This window comes from Falco peregrinus, chromosome 1 (genome assembly GCF_023634155.1).
Source record: "Falco peregrinus isolate bFalPer1 chromosome 1, bFalPer1.pri, whole genome shotgun sequence".
In the NCBI taxonomy this organism is placed as follows: domain Eukaryota; kingdom Metazoa; phylum Chordata; class Aves; order Falconiformes; family Falconidae; genus Falco; species Falco peregrinus.
Genome location: NC_073721.1, coordinates 23,408,944 through 23,426,557, shown reverse-complemented (window position 1 = coordinate 23,426,557; position 17,614 = coordinate 23,408,944). Strand labels below are relative to the sequence as shown.

Below are 17,614 nucleotides of genomic sequence, written 5' to 3'. Positions count from 1 at the left end.
GTTCAGCTCGAGCACTTCTTGCCCCTGGCTCCACCTGTGCCGTATCCACCCTGTGTCCTGGGCAGCTGCCTGCCCGCTGCCACTCTGCTTCTCCCTTCTGCTGAGAGACACCCCGTGACACCACTACCTTCAGTCTTTTATTGGTATAAAAGCATTCAACCTAAATTATATCAAAAAGGGGGAGGCCTGGTTTCACAAGAGGTGGTTCAAAATGGTCACATAATTGTCATAAGTTAGTGGCTGCAGTAAAAAGGCTCCCAGGAAATTCCCTTTCAGGAGGACAGTAACTCAAGTGATAACTTCAGAGATAAAAGCTCCGAGGGGAAGTTAAGCCTGGCTTAGACCTGCCAAAGACCTGGTGAGGCCCTCCCGTGTGACTGTCCCCAGCCAGGGTGGTGGCCCTGGGGCATGGGCCCCTGGGTGCAGCACTCCTGCCCCGGTGAGCCGATGGGCTCCTTGACGCAGCCCCAGCAGGGAAGGGGCAGGAGGAGCAGGACAGGTTCAGGGAGAGAAGGCAGCAGCTCCCAGGGCACAGGAGAGCCTGGGGCTGGCCTCAAAACCAGAGCTGGCATCGTCCCTGCTCCTGGTCTCCCCCTCAAAGCCCCGGGTGATGGCTCTCCCTGGGCCAGCCGTGAGGCTACGAAGTCTGTTAAGGCACAACTCAAATATCCGTAAACACTGGTGCCCTCCCGGGGGAGGGTCCGGTGAGCAATTCAAGTAAGGGTGGAAGCAAGACGGTGGCTCTCCAGCTGTGCCACCTGAGCACCAGAGCCAGCAGCTCCTCAGCCGTGGTGGCAGATGGAGCATCCTTGGTCACCTCCTGGCCGGGGACGGCTTCAGGGCCACCTTCAGGGGGACACCCTGCTGAAAGACTGAGGGAGGTGTCAGCAGGGAGCGAGGGAGTGATGGTCCTGGGGGCCCTTCACCACGGCTCGGCTCCTTGCTCTTCAGTGCCGGGAGAGGCTTGCTGGGTGGCTTTGGCTTCACCTGCTGTGAGGAGAGACCAGAGTCCCTCACCTGGGCACCGGCGAGGGACCCAGAGGTGGGCAGGGGACAGAGGAAGCCCCCCCCAACCCCCACCTCGAGTCAGCTGCCTGGGCCACCCCACAGCTGTGCCCCACACATCTGGGGCTGGTCAGGCCAGGGAGGCTGCGGGCGAGGGGGCTTGAGCGTGGCCCCCGGCTGCTGGAAGGACAGGCCACCCTGCTCTGAGGCCACGATGGCTTTTGGAGGGGTGGTTACCTGCAGGGGCCATCCTGGAGGGGCTGGAGATGTCATCTGGGGCACTGGTGTCGCTGGAGATGTCATCTGGGGCACTGGTGCCGGTGGCTGCAGGGTCAGCAAACAGTGGGGCGAGGGGCTGCCTCCCCCCCGCAGCCAGGGCTGCCCCGTGCCAGGGGCCCATCCTGCACCCTTACCTGTGGGGCTGGGCGGCACGGCCTGAGCGGGCGGGCGGCCTGTGGGGCTGCCGTACTGCTAAGCAGGTTGGGGGGCCCGATGTCACGGTGGGACAGCTGGCGGCGGGGGGGGCGCATCCGGCCGCCCTCGTGGAAGAGTGGGTTGGCAAGACCTGCAGCAGGCCCGCTGGGGGTCCTGTGGGGCACAGGGACAGCGTGGGGCTGCTCTGCGTACCCCTCGGGCTCGGCCTGTGCAGCCGTGGCTCAGCCACACCGTGGGGGGAGGAGAGGGGACTTACCCTTTCTGGAAGAGCTTCGTCCCCCTGCCTCTGAAGAGCACAACGCCACTGCCGAGCGTGATGCCGGCGAGCACCAGCACAGCCAGCGCAGCTGCCAGGGCCACGCTGCTGCTCCCTGCGGAGACCCGGTCAGCGTGGGACAGGCACCCCGGTGTTGGGGATGCCCCGTGGGGACGGAGCAGCACTTACCGGCACCGCAGCAGGGTGCCAGCCCCCTCCTCAGGCTCCCCCCTCCGCCCAGCACCCACACATCAGGCTACGGGAGCTGGCGCTGGCTGTGCACAGCGGGTGCCATACCTGCCACCACCCCTGAAATCTTCTGCTCACAGTAAGGCGCTGCCCAGCCCGGCTCGCAGTGACACTCCCGCTTGTGGTTGCACACCTGCGACGAGGGAGGACGGCATCAGCATGGTGGGTGCACCATTGCTGGGGCCCCGCAGCTGCTGGGGGGGGATGATCCCACAGCATACCCCATGGTTGTTGCACTTGGCCGAGCAGTTCTTGTTGCCGTAGACCAGGAGGTTCTGGCAGCGTCCGGCGTAGCAGACCTGAGGACAGGGAGCGGGGATCTGAGGCTGCCCTGGGTCCCCGTAGCCAGTTGTCACACACCCCTCTACCACCCCAGCGTGGCAGCCAGCATGCTCACCATCTCCTCTCCGCACTTGGCGCCGGTGGGCACCAGCCTGAGCTTGGCCACCACCTCGTTGGCATCGTTGCCAGCAATGACCGCCTTGCACTTGAAGCGGCCAAAGAAGAGGGAGTAGGAGCCACCGCCGAGGACGGGGCTGGTGTTGTCACTCAGGCACAGCAGTGTGCCGCACTTCACATCCCTGCAGGAGAAGCAGCCATGAGCACCGAGCAGCAGGGGTGGCAGCGGGGCTGGGGAGCTTTGCTCAGCCCTGCAGTGCTGTCATCAGACATGGACACCACCCCCAGAGCTCCCCCCGGCTCCTTACTTGGGGCTGCAGGGTCGCTTCCCATACTCGGTGAGGCAGTGGAGGTGAAGGTGCTGCTCGCTGTTGTGCTTAAAGCAGACATCAGGAGCCACCTGGGCCTCTGCGGGAGACACAGGAAGGGTCACGTAGAGCCAAAGCCCGCAGCAAGCTGGCCGTGCTTTGGAGTCAGCAGCCATAGCACCCCATCCAGGGATGCAGGAGGGGACCGCAGCCAAGCCACGCCCTGGCCCAAGGAGCCGGGGCTCCTGGCACATCACCCAGCGCAGGGGGCAAGGAGGGTGGGCAGGGTGGGGGAGCCACTACCTGTGCCCCAGAGTGTGCGGCACTGCTCGCCATGTGAGGGGCAGGCCCCGTTGTAGCAGTAGCCGTTGCCATTCTGGCAGGAGATGCCGTTCTCCTGGAAGACATCCTCTGGGCACTCGGCGCTGAGGCCAGTGCAGTGCTCAGGCAGGTCGCAGTCATTCTTGCTGGCCCGGCAGAGCACACCGGCATCCTTCACCTGTGCAGAAAAGGGGATGTCAGCACTGCCTCGATGCTCTTGCACCCCCAGATCCACACAGGCACCACAGCCTGACAGCACCCTGGTCTTCAAAACGTCTGGCACCCCACAGACCCCCAGACACGGCAGCTTGTGCCACTCTGGCAGAAAGACATGAGCTACTGCACAGGATGGAGAGACCACCAGGCCTCTTCCCCTAGTGAAGTCTCTCCCTGCAGGCAACACCTTGTGCTTTGCTTTGAGTCTGGACTTGCCCCAGGGTCCTCTTCCAGCCCTGTCTCTTCACATCAAAGCATTGCTTATGCTTGTGTGCAGGAGTCAATGCGTGCAACTCAACTTTCACTTGAACAAATGGAGCAGAAGAGGCAGGTTGGTTTCCTGAATCGGGAATGGGCCACACCGATCTCTTCTGAACATCGCCCAGTTCTTCAACAGCTTTCATCCTGCACCTAACCTAAGACAGCCAGGGGACCTGGGCTACAGGAGGCCAGAAACGGAGGCTGCTTCACCTTCCCAACCGCTTCCCACCTGAGATGCCGACTGTCCGTGCCATGAGAGTATGAAATGAAAAGCATGATTCCCCCAAACCACTGGGTGCATTTGGCTCTGAGCAGGGTGCTACAGAGGTCCTTCAAGCTCTCCAGCAGGCTATGGGCACACATTGCCTCTACCAGGAAGCTCCACAGGAGCCCAGGGCAGGACTGCACCCACTAGCTCCCTTCCCCGCCGAGCTGGTCCCCCACCGATGGCAGTACCTTGCAGTCCTGGCAGCAGTCCCCCTGGGCACACTCTGCTCCCTCTCTCAGCTGGCAAGTGGTGGCATTGCAGCAGCGGTCGGAGCACTCCTGCGAGACAGGGAAGGACTGAAACCCTCTCAAAAGCCCCACTGAAAGACCCTTTCCTTCCTTCCCGGGGGGACCCATTTGCACATCACCAGGTGCCAGTGGCAGTGTAGCCACCACAGACTGAACCATGGGGCAAAACCACAGCATCATCCCAGGTGTGAACCATCCTTGCTGTCTCTTTAACCCCATGACCAACTTGAAACCAAAGGACCGGAAGAGATTTCTCAGAAGATGGGGCCTGACCTGGGTCCCTGCTCTTTGGCAGCACCCTTCGCACATCTCCAGGAAGGAGGGAACAGGAGGATCTCTGTGCTCTTTGCATCGGGGGAGCATCCCTTCAGGTCCCGGAGCAGGGCTGTGACCCAGGGATTTATCCCAGAGATATCGCTTGGCTCTTTGCCTCAAGTCTCTCCCCTGATGCAGCAATGGGCCACGAGGGATGTGGAAAAGCTTAGCGCAGCTCTTGAAAGGACAACATGCCATGATGTCCCCCTCCTTGGATCACATCTTCGGAGGATATACTGGGGGGATTTCTGACTTTCCTAGGCATGCTCCTGCTAAAATCACAGCCAGCTACATAAAGGAGGGGCACACATCCAAGTTAACAAATATCCTCTGCAAGTTTTGGGTTTTGTTTTTTTTTTGCAGAAGCATCAGGAACCTAAGGAAGATGAGTCCTGCAAAGCATGATGCCCAGGGAAGAGGCTTGCACAACTTTTTCTGAGTCTGAATGACAGGTCTCAGGTCCCTGCTGCCCACGCCCCTCCCCAGGCTCTCAGAGAGCATCCCTACCTCTGGCGTGCCGCAGTCACACTGCTCTCCCCGCTCCACAAACTGGTTCCCACACACCGGCCCCCCATACAGCTCATCCGCCCTGGGGACATTCAGCAGGCAGCTGGTCCTGGGGTCCCCGAGGAACTGCCACATGTCCTGCTCGCTGCAGCGGCTGAAGAGCTTGGGGTAAACCACGCTGAAGGGGCACAAAACCAGGCAGTCATGAGCAGAGATGAGAGCCCAAGGGCCCTCACAACACCAGCCCAGGGAGCAGCTGGAGGGCCAGCAGACTCAAAGGCACCAACAGACCTTTGAAGTGCAGCTTCAAGTGGAGTATCCACCCAGACCTGACCATTTCACGGGCTTCACCACATCAGGGCAGTGCCAGAGGACACCTCGAGATATTTGCTGCCCAGAGATATTCCCCTTTCCTTTGCTCACCCAACACTTGCCGCCATGACACAACCTCCATCTGCTTTGGGGACTGGACAGCGGCAGCCAGCAACATCTTCGTCATGAGACATCCCCAGGTTGTGTCCCATCTCATGAGCCATGGTGGATGCAGCACCGATAGGATTTGTGCTGTGGTCCTGTGGGACAAGAAGTGGGGCGTGGTTCAAATGGTCTCCACAGCATCTCCACAGGGCCTGCTGGGGCTCTTCAACTGCTCAGTGCCAGGTCTCACTGCTGTCTGAAATTCCTTCCCTGATGCTGCCGTGCCAAGGTAAAGGAAGACTGAAGCTGGACTTGGTCCCATGGGCCCTGAAGACCTCCTGCCTGGGGTCTCAGGGGTGTAAGTGAGCTTACACGTACCAGCTACCCTGAAAAGATGCTTTGTGGTGGTTCTGGACAGCCACAGGTCCCATGGCTGACCACTCCTGCTCCAGCCAGGATGGCCAAGGAGCAATTACAAACCAAGTCCCAGCTACCTGACAGGTGGTGGGAGAAGCCCTGCATCCACGGAGCTGCTCTGGGAGGCTCATCTGGGCTCAGGTATATCAGAGCCCTCCACAGGCACCCGGCTGGGTTTCCACAGCTACCCTTCCCCTGTGGCCTTGACACTTCTCTGGGGGTCAGTCACTCAAGGGCCAGAGATGTCAGGGACCAGATCCAGCCCTAAGGCTGCAGAGGGGGAAAGCTGGAGACCAGTGGAGGAGAAACCTGCTCTGGACAATACAACGCAGGGAGCTCAGATCATGGGACTGCTGCTGCCCTCCTGGCGCATGCCCAGGCAGCAAGACCCACCTGGTTGACACCGCCTGAGTCCCTGGTGCACATCACAAGCTTCTTGGCGAGCCCTACGGTTGTGCCGTGGAAGTCTATGCCCCTGTGGGATTGAGATGCCACTGTGGCCATGTGGCCTGGGTGGCAGCAGGGCTGCAAGGACAGCGAGGCGGTGCCTGCCCCTGCCTCCCCCCTTAGTCCTTACGTGATCAGCTGGGCATTGTCATGTGGCTTCCTCCGCAGCAGCTCTGCCTCCCGCCAGTGGAGAAAGTTGTCCAGTGTCACCTCTGGGTTGGGACTGACCATGATTTTGTCCTTGTGGCTCCACACCTCCAAGCCAATCAAGGCCACCCGCAGGCGAAGAGGCTGATAAAGCTGAGGTGGGAGACAGCCCGGAGGAAATGCTTGGTTTGGAGCTCCACAAGCAGAAGAAAGGTCCCACCTCCCCTGAAGAGCCACAACCAAGCCCAGGACCACACATCACTGGGAATACCACGCCGTAACCCTCTCAATAAATAACACAAGCTGGGGTGACCACACAAGACAGGGTTTACCCCAGGACCTCTGGGCTCCCTCTTGGCCAGTGAAGGCTGAGATGCTGCTCTCATGCTGCTGACCAAAGAGTGGGGCTGAAGCAAGGCAAGGAGAAACTCCGCCTTGGTGCACTGCATCCATCACCCTCCCCTTGTTAGCACCTGCTCCAGCTTGAGAGCTTCTGGGGATTATAAAAAATTTCTCCCCCCTTCCCTTACGAGAGAGATGGGAGGCAGCTGTCCTATTCCCCCCAGGACCCAGGGCTGAGCCGCTTGGCCTGTCCACGTCGCACACCCTGTTGGTCAAGGGATTTGGTCACTCTGCAGCAGCCCACCTGCAGGCTTGAGATCGGCTCCTGCTCCATCACCCTCCCCATGCCCATCTCTCCTCCACCACATTCACGCCCATGCTGGCACCATGGGGCATGTCTGGGAGCCAGGAGAGAGGATCCGGCCATCTGGCCTCACCTTGTCGACGTGGTTCACGATTTCCTTCATGCGGTTCTGTACTGTGCGCAAGTCCTTGTGTTTTCGGAACTACAGGAAGGACACAGAGAGATTTCCAGGCTGGCTTCAACCTCTTCGCTGCAGTGGAAGACAGTGAAAACACAGGCACCAGCTTGCCCCCCACCCTGCTTACCTCCTCGTTGTCCACGACCAGGACCAGCTCCACATATCGGGGACCTTTCCGTAACGGAGCTGATTTCTGGAAGGAAAGAGGAAAGTGAGTGCAAAGAGGGACTCAGCTCTGCAGCTTGCCGAGCCCTGCGGTTGACCCTCCTGTGGGATGTGTTGGATCCTGGGGCATCTTCCAACATTATTCAAGGCTGGTAGGTCTTTTAGCTCTGCTTCCTGATGTTACTTTGCTGGGTGTTTCAGACATATTCCAACATACAAGGAAAAACCCAAGCCTGCTACTGGGATGAGGCATGAGACAGGCTTGCAGGCATCACGGAGCTCACAGGGTAGAAAGATGCTCCTGTTAATGGTACAGGACCTGAGGACTTGCTCCCACCAGGAGCTAGGCCACTGGGAACAATCTGTGTTTGGGCACCCAGCCAACAACACATGGGAGAGGAGGATCTCCAAGAGATGCAGTATGGCCCTACTCCTCTCCTGGACTTCACAGGAGCTAGGCTCTTGCAAACTCAGCTACAGGAAGGAGAAGCAATGCAATCCTTAACCCAGCGGTAGAGCTTCATGGCTGCGGGAATTTTTGGTTCATGGTCATATTCCAGGGTGGCACCGGACTCCTGGCACGTGCCGCGCTTCCCCCGCAGGTGAGCTGCTCTGTACACTGCGTGCCAGCCAGCCGCATCCTCCTCCAAGGGCTCCAGCAGGAAGGTGGTTTCATTCACCCGGAAAAACCCACTGCCAAGAGAGACAGCAGGTATCAGGTTGGGGAGGTATCCTGCAGGACACAGACGGACCCTACGCACCCCCACAAGGGCCTGTGATACAAAATATAGCTGCCAAATCCCAGCTAGGAAACCACCCCACCCCTCCATGGTTCCTATAGGCAGCTTGGATGAGCTATGGGCGACCAGCAGGATGTGACAGTCAGGTCCTTCTGGCCACGTGCACGTGACCACACTCAATGCAAAGTCCCAAGCAGCCCTTGGGCAGTGCATGAAGGTCCACGGCACTGTGCAGAGGTACAGGGTGTAGGAGCTCACAGCAACATGAGGGACTCGATGCCTCTTCCCTACAAACCTCGCCTGGCCCAAGAGTACACCAAGGAAATGCTGCAGGATGGAGCTGACCTGAGGCACGACAGGAGTTGGGGAGCAATAGGAAACATGTCCACAGCGTTGGCGTTTGGAGGCTGCAGAAGCACAGGCTGAACAAAAGGAGCATTAGGAGGGCTGGAAACTGGCTTCTGGGCTGGGAGGGAGCAAACTGTGGAGCAGCATCTGTGCCTGGTAGCAAGGGGAGTATCCTGTACTTCGGGCACCAGCAGTGTCCCAGGGCTCAGTAGGAGCTGCCCAGTGCTGCCAGGCCAGGTTTAACATAGCATTATTCCTACTAAGCAGCTCTGGCCTTCAGGATGCTTTCTATAAGGTGTCTTATGTACCCTGTCTGTACTGTCTGTGCCTCCTGTTCTGCCCTTGCACATCTTGTCCTCCTACTATACAAGGATGTCAAATGTCCCATGTATGCGCAAGATGCTCAGTGTGAGGAGGTGGCTGCCACACAGCTCCAGCAGGCATTTCACCTGTAAATGGGTGTTTGCAGGTCCCTGGGTGCGCCAGGGACCACCCGTCCTCCTTACACATCTCCCTGCAAGGGCCCCCTTCCTCTTTGGCTTACTCTTGCAATGTCTGGCTGCCAGCTGATCTTAAAAGAAAGAGAACAGCAGAGTGTGAATCTTGCATGGCAAACTGAACAGCCTTGAATGGATCTGGTGGCTCGGTTACTCTGCAAGGACGTTTTCTGCTGTTAAATGAAGGTAGACTCAAGGCAGCTTTTGAGGAATGAGCACTAGCATGGCCAGCAAACAGTGGGTAGAGGGAGACACAGCTGGCCTGATGCTCCATCTGCTTTCGTTTTCTTTCGGAAAGGCATTTGGCCATCAGCTCTAGGAGGTCAGCATGACAGGGAGGAGATGCTGGCTGCCTGCAGGCCCGTGCATCACCATGAGCACAACTTTGTGTCGCTGGCTGCAGCACTTGGGGTGAGTTTGGCCAGTCTGCCCTGGGAAAAGGGGGTAGATGCAGGACAAGTTGTGCCTTGCTGCCTGGAGAAGGCATTCCTGCCTGGACCTTCTGTCATGCTCGGGTTCCCAGTCTTATCCCGTGCCACAAGTCAACCCCCAACCAGCAGGAGTAGCTGCAAAACGCGGTGCACCTTTCCTGCTGGGCACCGAGCCAGGGCGGTCAGCGCTCCCACCGCCAGCAGGAAAAGGGATGTCTTCTTCTCTTCCTCAGGGGAAAGCTGAACTCTCCCTCCATCAGCACAGCTCCAGCTGGCCAGAGCTTGGTCACACCGGCTCACCATTGCACAGCACTGCATCCGCTAGGAGCGGTACCGTGACATGCACCAAGGCCAGGCTCGATGCTGTCCTCTGGCCAGCCACAGTGCCCCAGGGAAGCCAGAGGACCTACCTGAGCCCACCACAGGTGCTGATGCTCGCTGCTGAGTTGGCATGTCCTTGCACGTGGCCCTGATAAAAGCAATGATCCTGCCACCAAGAGAAAGGAGAGGTGTAAAGGGGGTCTGCACCAGCTGTCAGCATGGAGGGACCCCGTAGGAGTGGGGAAAACTACTCTGCCCAGAGCCAGCCCCATACCTGAATATTTGGCTTCTCTGTGATCTCCGTGCCATCAGCCAAGTAGTGCGTCTCGGTGTAATGCTGTCCCAGAAGCTCCCTGCAGGATGGGGAATGGGGGTCAGCGGCGAACCCAGTTTTGGGGAAGGGATAGAAAGCTTTGGGGATGAGGTTTGGTCAGGTTGGGTACAGTGGGCCCATGACCTCCCCAGATGGGTTTGGCAAGGAGGGAAGAAAATGTGGTATTCTGGGTCTGGGCTGAGGGCTTAGATCACCAGTGCAGCGACCCTGGAGAATTGATGTTCACAGCGAGGGTGGGAAGTGAGCTGCCCCCTGGCCGTCCCGCCGTGCCCACCCGCACTCACTTGTTCTTCTCCAGCCGCAGGAGGTAGTCCCTGCCTTCAGCACGGACACTGTAGAGGATGTGGTCCGGGTAGATGCTCTGCATGAAAGATAGATGACATCACAGACCCGCCATCACCAAGAGCGAGAGCTACAGAAGAGAGGACAGAGGACCACTTGGCCTCCGTCCTGCCCAGAAAGGGGATGGGGTCTGCATGCACCCCACTAGAAGGCAGCTGCAGGACGGGGAGCCTGGCTGCTCACCCTGGAGGCATCCAGAAAAGACACAGGAAATCAGAAGAGAAAAAAGAAAGCATGTGGGCAATAATGCAAATCCCCGGCACATCCTGAGATAAAGAACAGGTCACCAGCAACGAAACAGAGTCAGCAAAGTCTGATTTCCCGTGTCTGACACATGGCTGCAGATGGCCGTGCCAGAAACTGAGACTTCCTACTCATCAGTCATAGAGCTCCATTTCTGGGGGCTGAGTTCATCGCTCACTCACTCACAGGCTAAACCACAAAGATCCCTGGTTCCCAACAGCTCTCATCAGCAGAGACTTCCTTATCTCTGACCGATCCAACATGCCACATCACAGTGAGAGAATGACCTTCTCTTGGTTCTTGTCTGCTATTGAGAGTACGTTTTAGTATCACCATGTGCCAGAGCCCCCAAGCATCACCCTAGTGCAGGTGGAAGGGACCTCAGGGCACCTCAAGTCCAACCTCCAGTCACCATGGCTGGGTCAGGGTGGCTGTGGCTCAGCCCAGCCAAGCCCTGAACCCCCAGGATGGAGATGTCCCTCCAGAAGAAGTGTTTCCCTCTAGGCTGCCTTGTGATCTCCACCTACAGAGGCTGGGCCACAGAGCTCCAGAGGTCCCATCCCACCAGGGCCACTGAGAAAGATGACTATCCTTTGCCTGGTGCCCCATATCAGGCTGCACCCCTGGCACCAGCATACTCCTCAGCCACTGCGGCAGCACAGAGACCTCCCCTGAGGGCACATCCTCATACCTTTACTGGATCCTGGGGTGGTGAGCTGAGCCAAAGGCAAAGCAAGCCTCTCCTGCAGGACCAGCATTCCTCCTGGATGAGGTGAGCGGTCTCTCCCTGGGGAGGATGACAGCACCTGCTGTCATACAATGGCTCAGCACTCCCAGGGAGATGATCGACAACCTGACAGGAGCTGAAGCTGAGCACAAAGTCCTGCTGACTCATTGCCAGCGGGGCCAGGTGAGTGGGTTTGTCTTTCACTTGGTTGCCCTCAATTCTACCTGGTTTGCATTTCCGATCTGAAGCTGAAGCAGTGGGCTGCCGGCCATGAAATGTCCTCTCCACAGGCTGAGCAGGTTGCGACAAGCCCGCCAGGCAGCCCCAGCTGCAGGCAGGCACACTGCTGGTGTGTAAGCACACTCACGGGTCTCCTGCAAATTTTTCTCTTATGAACAGTGTCTCCCGCTTGACGTGGCCGTCCCATCCCGTGTCCGCCGACAAAGCAATGCTTTGTTATTGTTGGCAGTGCCGGAGCCAGCATAGGTCTTAGGAAATGGCAGGAAAGCACTTGGAAAGGGGATGGTGGGTCAGGGACTGTCTCTTGGAGACAACCACAGGGCAAGTTTAAAAAAAAAAGTCCTGATAAAGCTTCTCTGAATCACCCCCTTCCCTATTAGCATGGGCTTTGCAAGGGCTCCAGATGGAAAGGCTTTGAAAGCACAGGCGGCTCAGCCCTGCCCCTGCCTGAGCCATGCTAACCCCATGACCGTGCTGAGCAAGCAAAGCAGAGCTGTGGCCACAGCACACAGAGAGGAGGGACTTCTTCCATCTGGTCTTATGAAGAGACCCAAAGAGTTTACACAGGATCGGGACGGGATGCCACTGTCCCACCCCCAGCACACGGTATTCCTTCCCTGAATGGTAAGAGGCAACAGGTCTCGCTAGGACAGTAGGGATGGGGCTCATTGCACCGTGCCATGTATCAGAGGAGCTGCAGCACAAGAGAGGAGGGAAGGGCAGCAGGTCACTGGGCCACCACCACCCCCCTTCGCTTCTGCTCCGTCCAGCCCCACTGCTCGCTCTGCAACAGCCTGCTGCTTCCTGCAGAGCCCCAGGCTGCGCTGGCAGGAGCTCAGCTGTCTTCACCCAGGCAAAGGACTTGCCCCTTTGCATGAACTGGCTGTGGGATGTGGTGGGGGAGATCAGCAGGGATGCACAAGCACAGGTGTGCTGCAGGAGAAGCTAGTACCTTGCAATGCTGGGTCTCACATGGGCTGGAAACACACTGCCATTTCAATAGAGTTCTTTGAAATGCTGGAGCATGGGGGTGAGAGAGATGTCACTTCTGCAATCAAGAGCATGTAACCATAATTTTTTTTTAAGGTACTTGCTCTTTTTTCACGTTCCTTTCCATGAAGAACCCAGGTTTGCCACATGCCTTGTTGTGCCCCTGCTAAGAAGACCGTGACCTGTGGGAAGGCTGACATCCCAGGAGATCCTGTGTGGCAGGCCCTAAGTCTCCACCCTGTCTTTCAGGGGTGAACATTTTAAGCAAAGCCAGAGGGGAGCTGGTCTGCTTCAAACCTCACCTAGCAGATGCACTGCTGGACCAACCCCATGTGTCCCAGCTGCTCTGACCCAGGAACCATCTCTCAGCCCATGGCCATCGCAGCCACAGACTGCTACTGCAAAGCCACAGGAGGAGCTGGTGCAGAAAACACCCATCCTGTCTCCACATCAAAGAGGGCCTTGGTGGTGGTCCAGCCACCTCCAGAAGAGAACTTCTTCCCCACCAAGGTTACTGAGCCATCAAACCCAGCTTTTGTCCAAGATGAGGAAAATGGTTTAAAAGGCAGGAGACCTCACACCCTCAACACAGCAATTTAGGAGATCCAAGGACCACCCAATCCAAGTGCCACCTGGTAGACACCACCCATGGCTGTCCCTAAGTACACAGCTCAAGGCAGGCATCTTCTCCTGTACCACGGAAAGCAGAGGGACCCTGAGATGGGTGAGCTCCCCTTTCCAGGGGGATCAGTGCAGAGCCACCCGGCGCACCCAGCACAGATGGTGTCTCTAAATAGTCTGAGGAATGTTTATCTCATCTCGTGGACAAGTTTAGGTTTCTAGAGCAGAGAAAACAGATGCTTTTGGGGAGTGTTTTTGAAGCTAGTTTATCAGAAAGGGTTTGAATCACAGATGAATGTGCTGTACAAAGAGTTTACTAGGAAATAAATCTCCCCAGCCCCTCCATCTCATCAGGTGCTAAAATCAGTGCTTTTCAGCCCTAGAAAATGAAACCACATATTTGGCTGAATTTCACTTTAAGGCAATGAGGAAAGCATCTTTGAGGTCAAGGCCATCATCCTATGGATGTCAGCCCCAAGCACTCAAAACTCCTGAGTCAAACCCTATTCCTTTCCCCAAATTACAAGGTTTCCCAAGAAAAATAACACTGGCTTTCTTTCATGTGGATTTCTGAAACTTTCTGATTCTTATTTCCTTGTCCCAAAGGACAAAAAAAAACAACTTCAGCAAACACAGCAAGAAAAGTGCTTACAGCTCAATGAGGCTTTGCAAATCCCTACTTAAGCAAAGACCAGATGTCACAAGATCACTGCAAGGCTGCAAGAGGTGGCACCACTGGGTAATAATGCCTCCAAAGAAAGCATTGGAGAAAGCAGCCCCCACTCTCCGAGAGTCCACCCTCCTATATGCAGTTCCTATTTTGACCCAAAACAGTCCAGGCAAGCTTATCTGATCAATTCCTGCAAGATCTCCACCGTCTGGGACAGAAGCAATGCAAGAGAACATGCACCAGGTCATTCTTCTAGCACAGGGCTAAGGGGGTCTGGCTCTGAGCCCAGTGGTGGGCCAGGGGGGTCAAGCTCTGAGCCCAATGGTGGGCCAAGGGGGTCTGGCTCTGAGCCCAGTGGTCGGGCAAGGGGCTTTGCTGATTCAACACCCCCCCCTGGACTCCCTGCAAGGCAGTGAGGGCAGCTGTGCCAAGGCGGTATTTGGGAGGTGATGCTACTTACCGGTCGCACAGGGAGGTCCCTCTTCCCCCGAGGATCTGTCACCTTGCGTGGCATCACTGTCTCGTACTTCTCGACGTGGGCAAGCTTCTCCTCCAGCCTGGCAGCAGCACCTGGGAAAGGTCAAAGGGCTTTGAGCCAGGATGCCCATAAACAACAGTCAGGGGACAAGGGAAGTGGCCAACATGAAGGTGCAGGGAAAAGCCAAAACATGAAGTCCTGGAATACCTGCTGGGAACACAAGAACGCCCTGAACAGGCTCCAGGGATGCTCCAGCGCCCCCCCCCCCGAGCCCTGGCACTCACAGAGTGCTCAGCAGGACTCCTGTGCAACCAGGTCCCTTCAAGGCTGGAAAACCCTACTGAGACCCTGGGTGTGCAAGTAAAGCCAGAGGGTTCCCAGCTTCCCACCTTGATGCCACGGTTTGTGACTTGGCACCTGGCAGCTGCCAGGGGTTGCGTTTTGGAGGATGGCTCGTGTCTGGACTGGCTCAGCCCTCCTCCCATCTTTTTTTCTGTGTCAGAAGGGAGACGTTTCTGCGACAAACCCTTTGCCTTCCGCAGGAGCCCCGCAGAGCCGGTGCCGCGGCCGTGCCCGCGTGCTGCCGGGGTGAGCCGGGGCCAGCGCGGCGAGGCAGTGGCCGAGCAGGGCTCTCCGGTGCGGGTGCCTGGCAGCCCTCGCCCACGGACCCGAGCAGGAGCCAGCAGCCTCATCACCACCCCCTCGGCCGGCTGAGTCACCGGTCCCCCCGCCAGCACGCCGCAGGCTGCCGATGACAAATTTCCCCTCGTTCGCTGGAGCCTCCTGGCCGAGGTGCCTTTACATAACGGCGGGCGCCCCGGCGGGGCGGCAGGACCCAGCGCACCCGAAAGGGTCCCTCTTTCGCGGGGCGGGAGGCCAGCCCGCTCCTCACAGCCCCTTCTGCATCCTCCGCCCTCGAGTGAGCTTGGGGAGGGGGTGCCGGCGATGCCCGCCTAACCCCGCGGTGACCCCGGGGCTCAGCCTGGCAGCCGCAACCCCGCTGAGCTGCGACCCGTCCCAAAGAGCCACCGCACCCCCCGCTCCCACCTCGCGCATCCCTCCTGTGCCGCTTCCCACGCGTCCCTTCAATTCCCGCAAGGAAAAGCATTCCCCCTCCCCCGCCCCACGGCTGAAGACCCCCGAGGAGCCGGGCTTTTGCCCCCACCCCCAAAACTTCTCGTCCGTCCCGTCGGCGGAGCGCAGCTGCCCGCGGGCTGCCCGCCCTGCTCGGGCCCGCGCGCCCCTCGCTCACCGTGGGGCAGCGGCAGCAGCGGCAGCAGCAGCAGCAGCAGCAGCAGCGGCAGCAGCGGCGGCAGCAGGAGCCGGCGGCGCAGGGCGAGCGCCGGGGCCATGGCTCGGAGGTGCCCGCGGTGCCAGCCCCAACGCCGCGCCGGCAGCCCCCGCCCGCCGTGACTCACCGCCACTCCCGGGACGGGGCGGGACGGGGCCGCCCCCCGCGGGGGGACCCGTGCGGAGCGGGGCTGGGAGGGGCGGCCCGGGGCGGGCGGCGGGGACGGCCTGGGGGGTACCTGGGGGTGCTTGTGAGGGATCGGGGAGGGTCCCCAGACCGTCGGGGCATGTCCCAGGGCACTGCAGGGGCCCGCAGGGCACGGGGGTGGCAGAGGGCACCCGGCGCTGAGCTGCTACAGGGGGCGGCGGGGCTGCGAGTGTCCCGTGGGGTACGGAAAAGGTGTCCATGGGGCGCTGGAGGTGTCCGCCAGGCTCTAAGGTGGCAGAGGGGCTGGAGGGGCTGAGGACATCGAGCAGCGTCCATCGGACATGAAGGGGGTGGCTGTGGGGCGCCGGGGTGGCCCCAAGGCGACGCCAGAGCTGAAGGTGGCTGAAGTACCCGAGGGCAGCAGTGGGACTGGGGAGGTGCTGGGGGGTGGCGGTGGGGCATCGAAATGATGGAGCACTGAAATGGTGGAGGGGCTGGGATCACCACCGGGGGGGTGAGCCGTCAGGGGGAACCATGGGACATCAGGGCATATCAGGGGGGCGTTGGGACCCTCCCTGATCCCAAAGGATCAAAGGGGCTGGGACCACCACGTGGGGCTGAGCTGGGAGGTGCACTGTACCCTCCCCCCTGCCACGAGGCTGGCTGCTGCCTGCCCCTTGCTCACAGACCGTCCCAAGTTGGAAGGGACCTCTGAGGACCTACCTGTCACAGGGAGGACAGCCTGGATGAGATTATCATGCACCCTGTCCAGTCACATCCTGAAACCCTCTACGATGTCCCTGGAGAGGTTCTTCCAGTGAGCGATTGCTCTCACCGTAACTTATTTCTTACATTCAGATGAAACCTCTCCTGGTGCAACCCATTGCCCCTTGCCTTCTCCATGTGGTAACCTGCAAAGAGAGAACCTCCTCCTGCAAACAGGTATTTTATATTTCTTGGCGTTTCAGGCCAGGCCCAGCCAGGACATGTCACATTTAACAAAAGAGGGGATCAGATGCCAAATCTGGCTGTTGCAGAGCTCCGTCACCAGGGACAGGCTTCCTCCAAAATGGCACAGAAACCACCGTAGCCTAGTGCTGCTCCAATGTCTTCCCTCTTTCTCCCTGCAGCTTTTCTGTAATTCCCTGCTAAATAGTCAAGTTGGTTAAAAACCCAATAAATATTAAAGCTCTGTGCTTTCACCCTTGACGCTTCCAGGCATGTCTGTTGATAACTACCTAAACATTTCCAGTAGCACTGTCCCCACCATGACATAACCCTTGCGACGCGTGCAGAGATGAACAGGCTTTGAACATGCCACTGACCAACCCAGATCCCGGCTTGCCAGGGAGACACAGAGCAGCCACTCCGCAGCTCTGGGCGAGGAGGTACCAGACGGCCGTGCCGTGGGACAGGGGGCTGCTGGATTCAGGCACAGGACCTTTTCTCGCCCCTCTCCTAGCACCTCCCAGCTTCTGGTGAGGGGAGAAGACACATCCACCTCCTGCTCGGGGCTGGCAGTAGGCACCTGGCCTGGACCGAGGTCTGCTCTCGGAGAGGAGTGGGTAGATCTGGGTGGAGATCTCTCCGAGCACCCCAAGCCTTTAAACTGCTCAGCCAATCAGGCATCCAACATGTGGGCCACTATTTTTGGGTAACTGAAGTTACCTATCAGTGTATTCTCATGCAAACAGCAGGAACCAAAGGCTGGTACGACACTGCTCCACCAGCATCCCCACCTCTGCCTGGGGCAGGCACAGCGAGGGGGCAGCATCCAGCCAGTGGGCTGCTGGTACATGGTGCAACAAGCAGGGGGGACCCAAACCCAGGGTGTAGGTGACCTCCTGGGGGCTTTCTCACCTGGGTGTGGACCTGCTGGTCACAGGGAGCAGCACGGGATCTCAGAAGGGGAGCGCCCACATCTCCCGCAGGGAGGTGTGCGAGGAGGAGAGCCCCGCTCCTAGGAGATGGGTGCCTTCCCCTGCTAAA

At 58.8% G+C, this 17,614-nt stretch overlaps 1 protein-coding gene across 1 annotated transcript; it reads right to left on the bottom strand.

Moving 5' to 3' along the window:
• Nucleotides 1-124: 124 nt before the first annotated feature.
• ADAM8 (ADAM metallopeptidase domain 8) lies at nt 125-15,611 on the bottom strand. Its single transcript, XM_055810351.1, has 22 exons — nt 15,440-15,611; nt 14,170-14,279; nt 10,161-10,237; nt 9,817-9,895; nt 9,632-9,708; nt 7,712-7,898; nt 7,168-7,233; nt 6,996-7,064; nt 6,200-6,369; nt 6,016-6,097; nt 5,212-5,360; nt 4,789-4,966; nt 3,907-3,996; nt 2,956-3,151; nt 2,653-2,752; nt 2,343-2,526; nt 2,167-2,244; nt 1,994-2,078; nt 1,697-1,811; nt 1,419-1,593; nt 1,243-1,329; nt 125-990 (listed from the first exon to the last, which is right to left on the bottom strand). The coding sequence occupies exons 1-22, from the start codon at nt 15,537-15,539 to the stop codon at nt 814-816; spliced, it is 2,631 nt and encodes an 876-aa protein (XP_055666326.1). The 5' UTR covers nt 15,540-15,611; the 3' UTR covers nt 125-813.
• Nucleotides 15,612-17,614: the final 2,003 nt, after the last annotated feature.

What these genes read in the sequence shown, in the direction of transcription:
- ADAM8 (XM_055810351.1), bottom strand. Translation starts at nt 15,539, where the DNA reads ATGGCCCCGGCGCTCGCCCTGCGCCGCCGGCTCCTGCTGCCGCCGCTG. An exon ending in ACGAAGCTCTTCCAGAAAGG is followed by an intron (nt 1,594 to 1,696) that starts GTAAGTCCCCTC and finishes TGTGCCCCACAG; the next exon opens with GACCCCCAGCGGGCCTGCTG. An exon ending in CTCCAGGATGGCCCCTGCAG is followed by an intron (nt 991 to 1,242) that starts GTAACCACCCCT and finishes CTCTCCTCACAG; the next exon opens with CAGGTGAAGCCAAAGCCACC.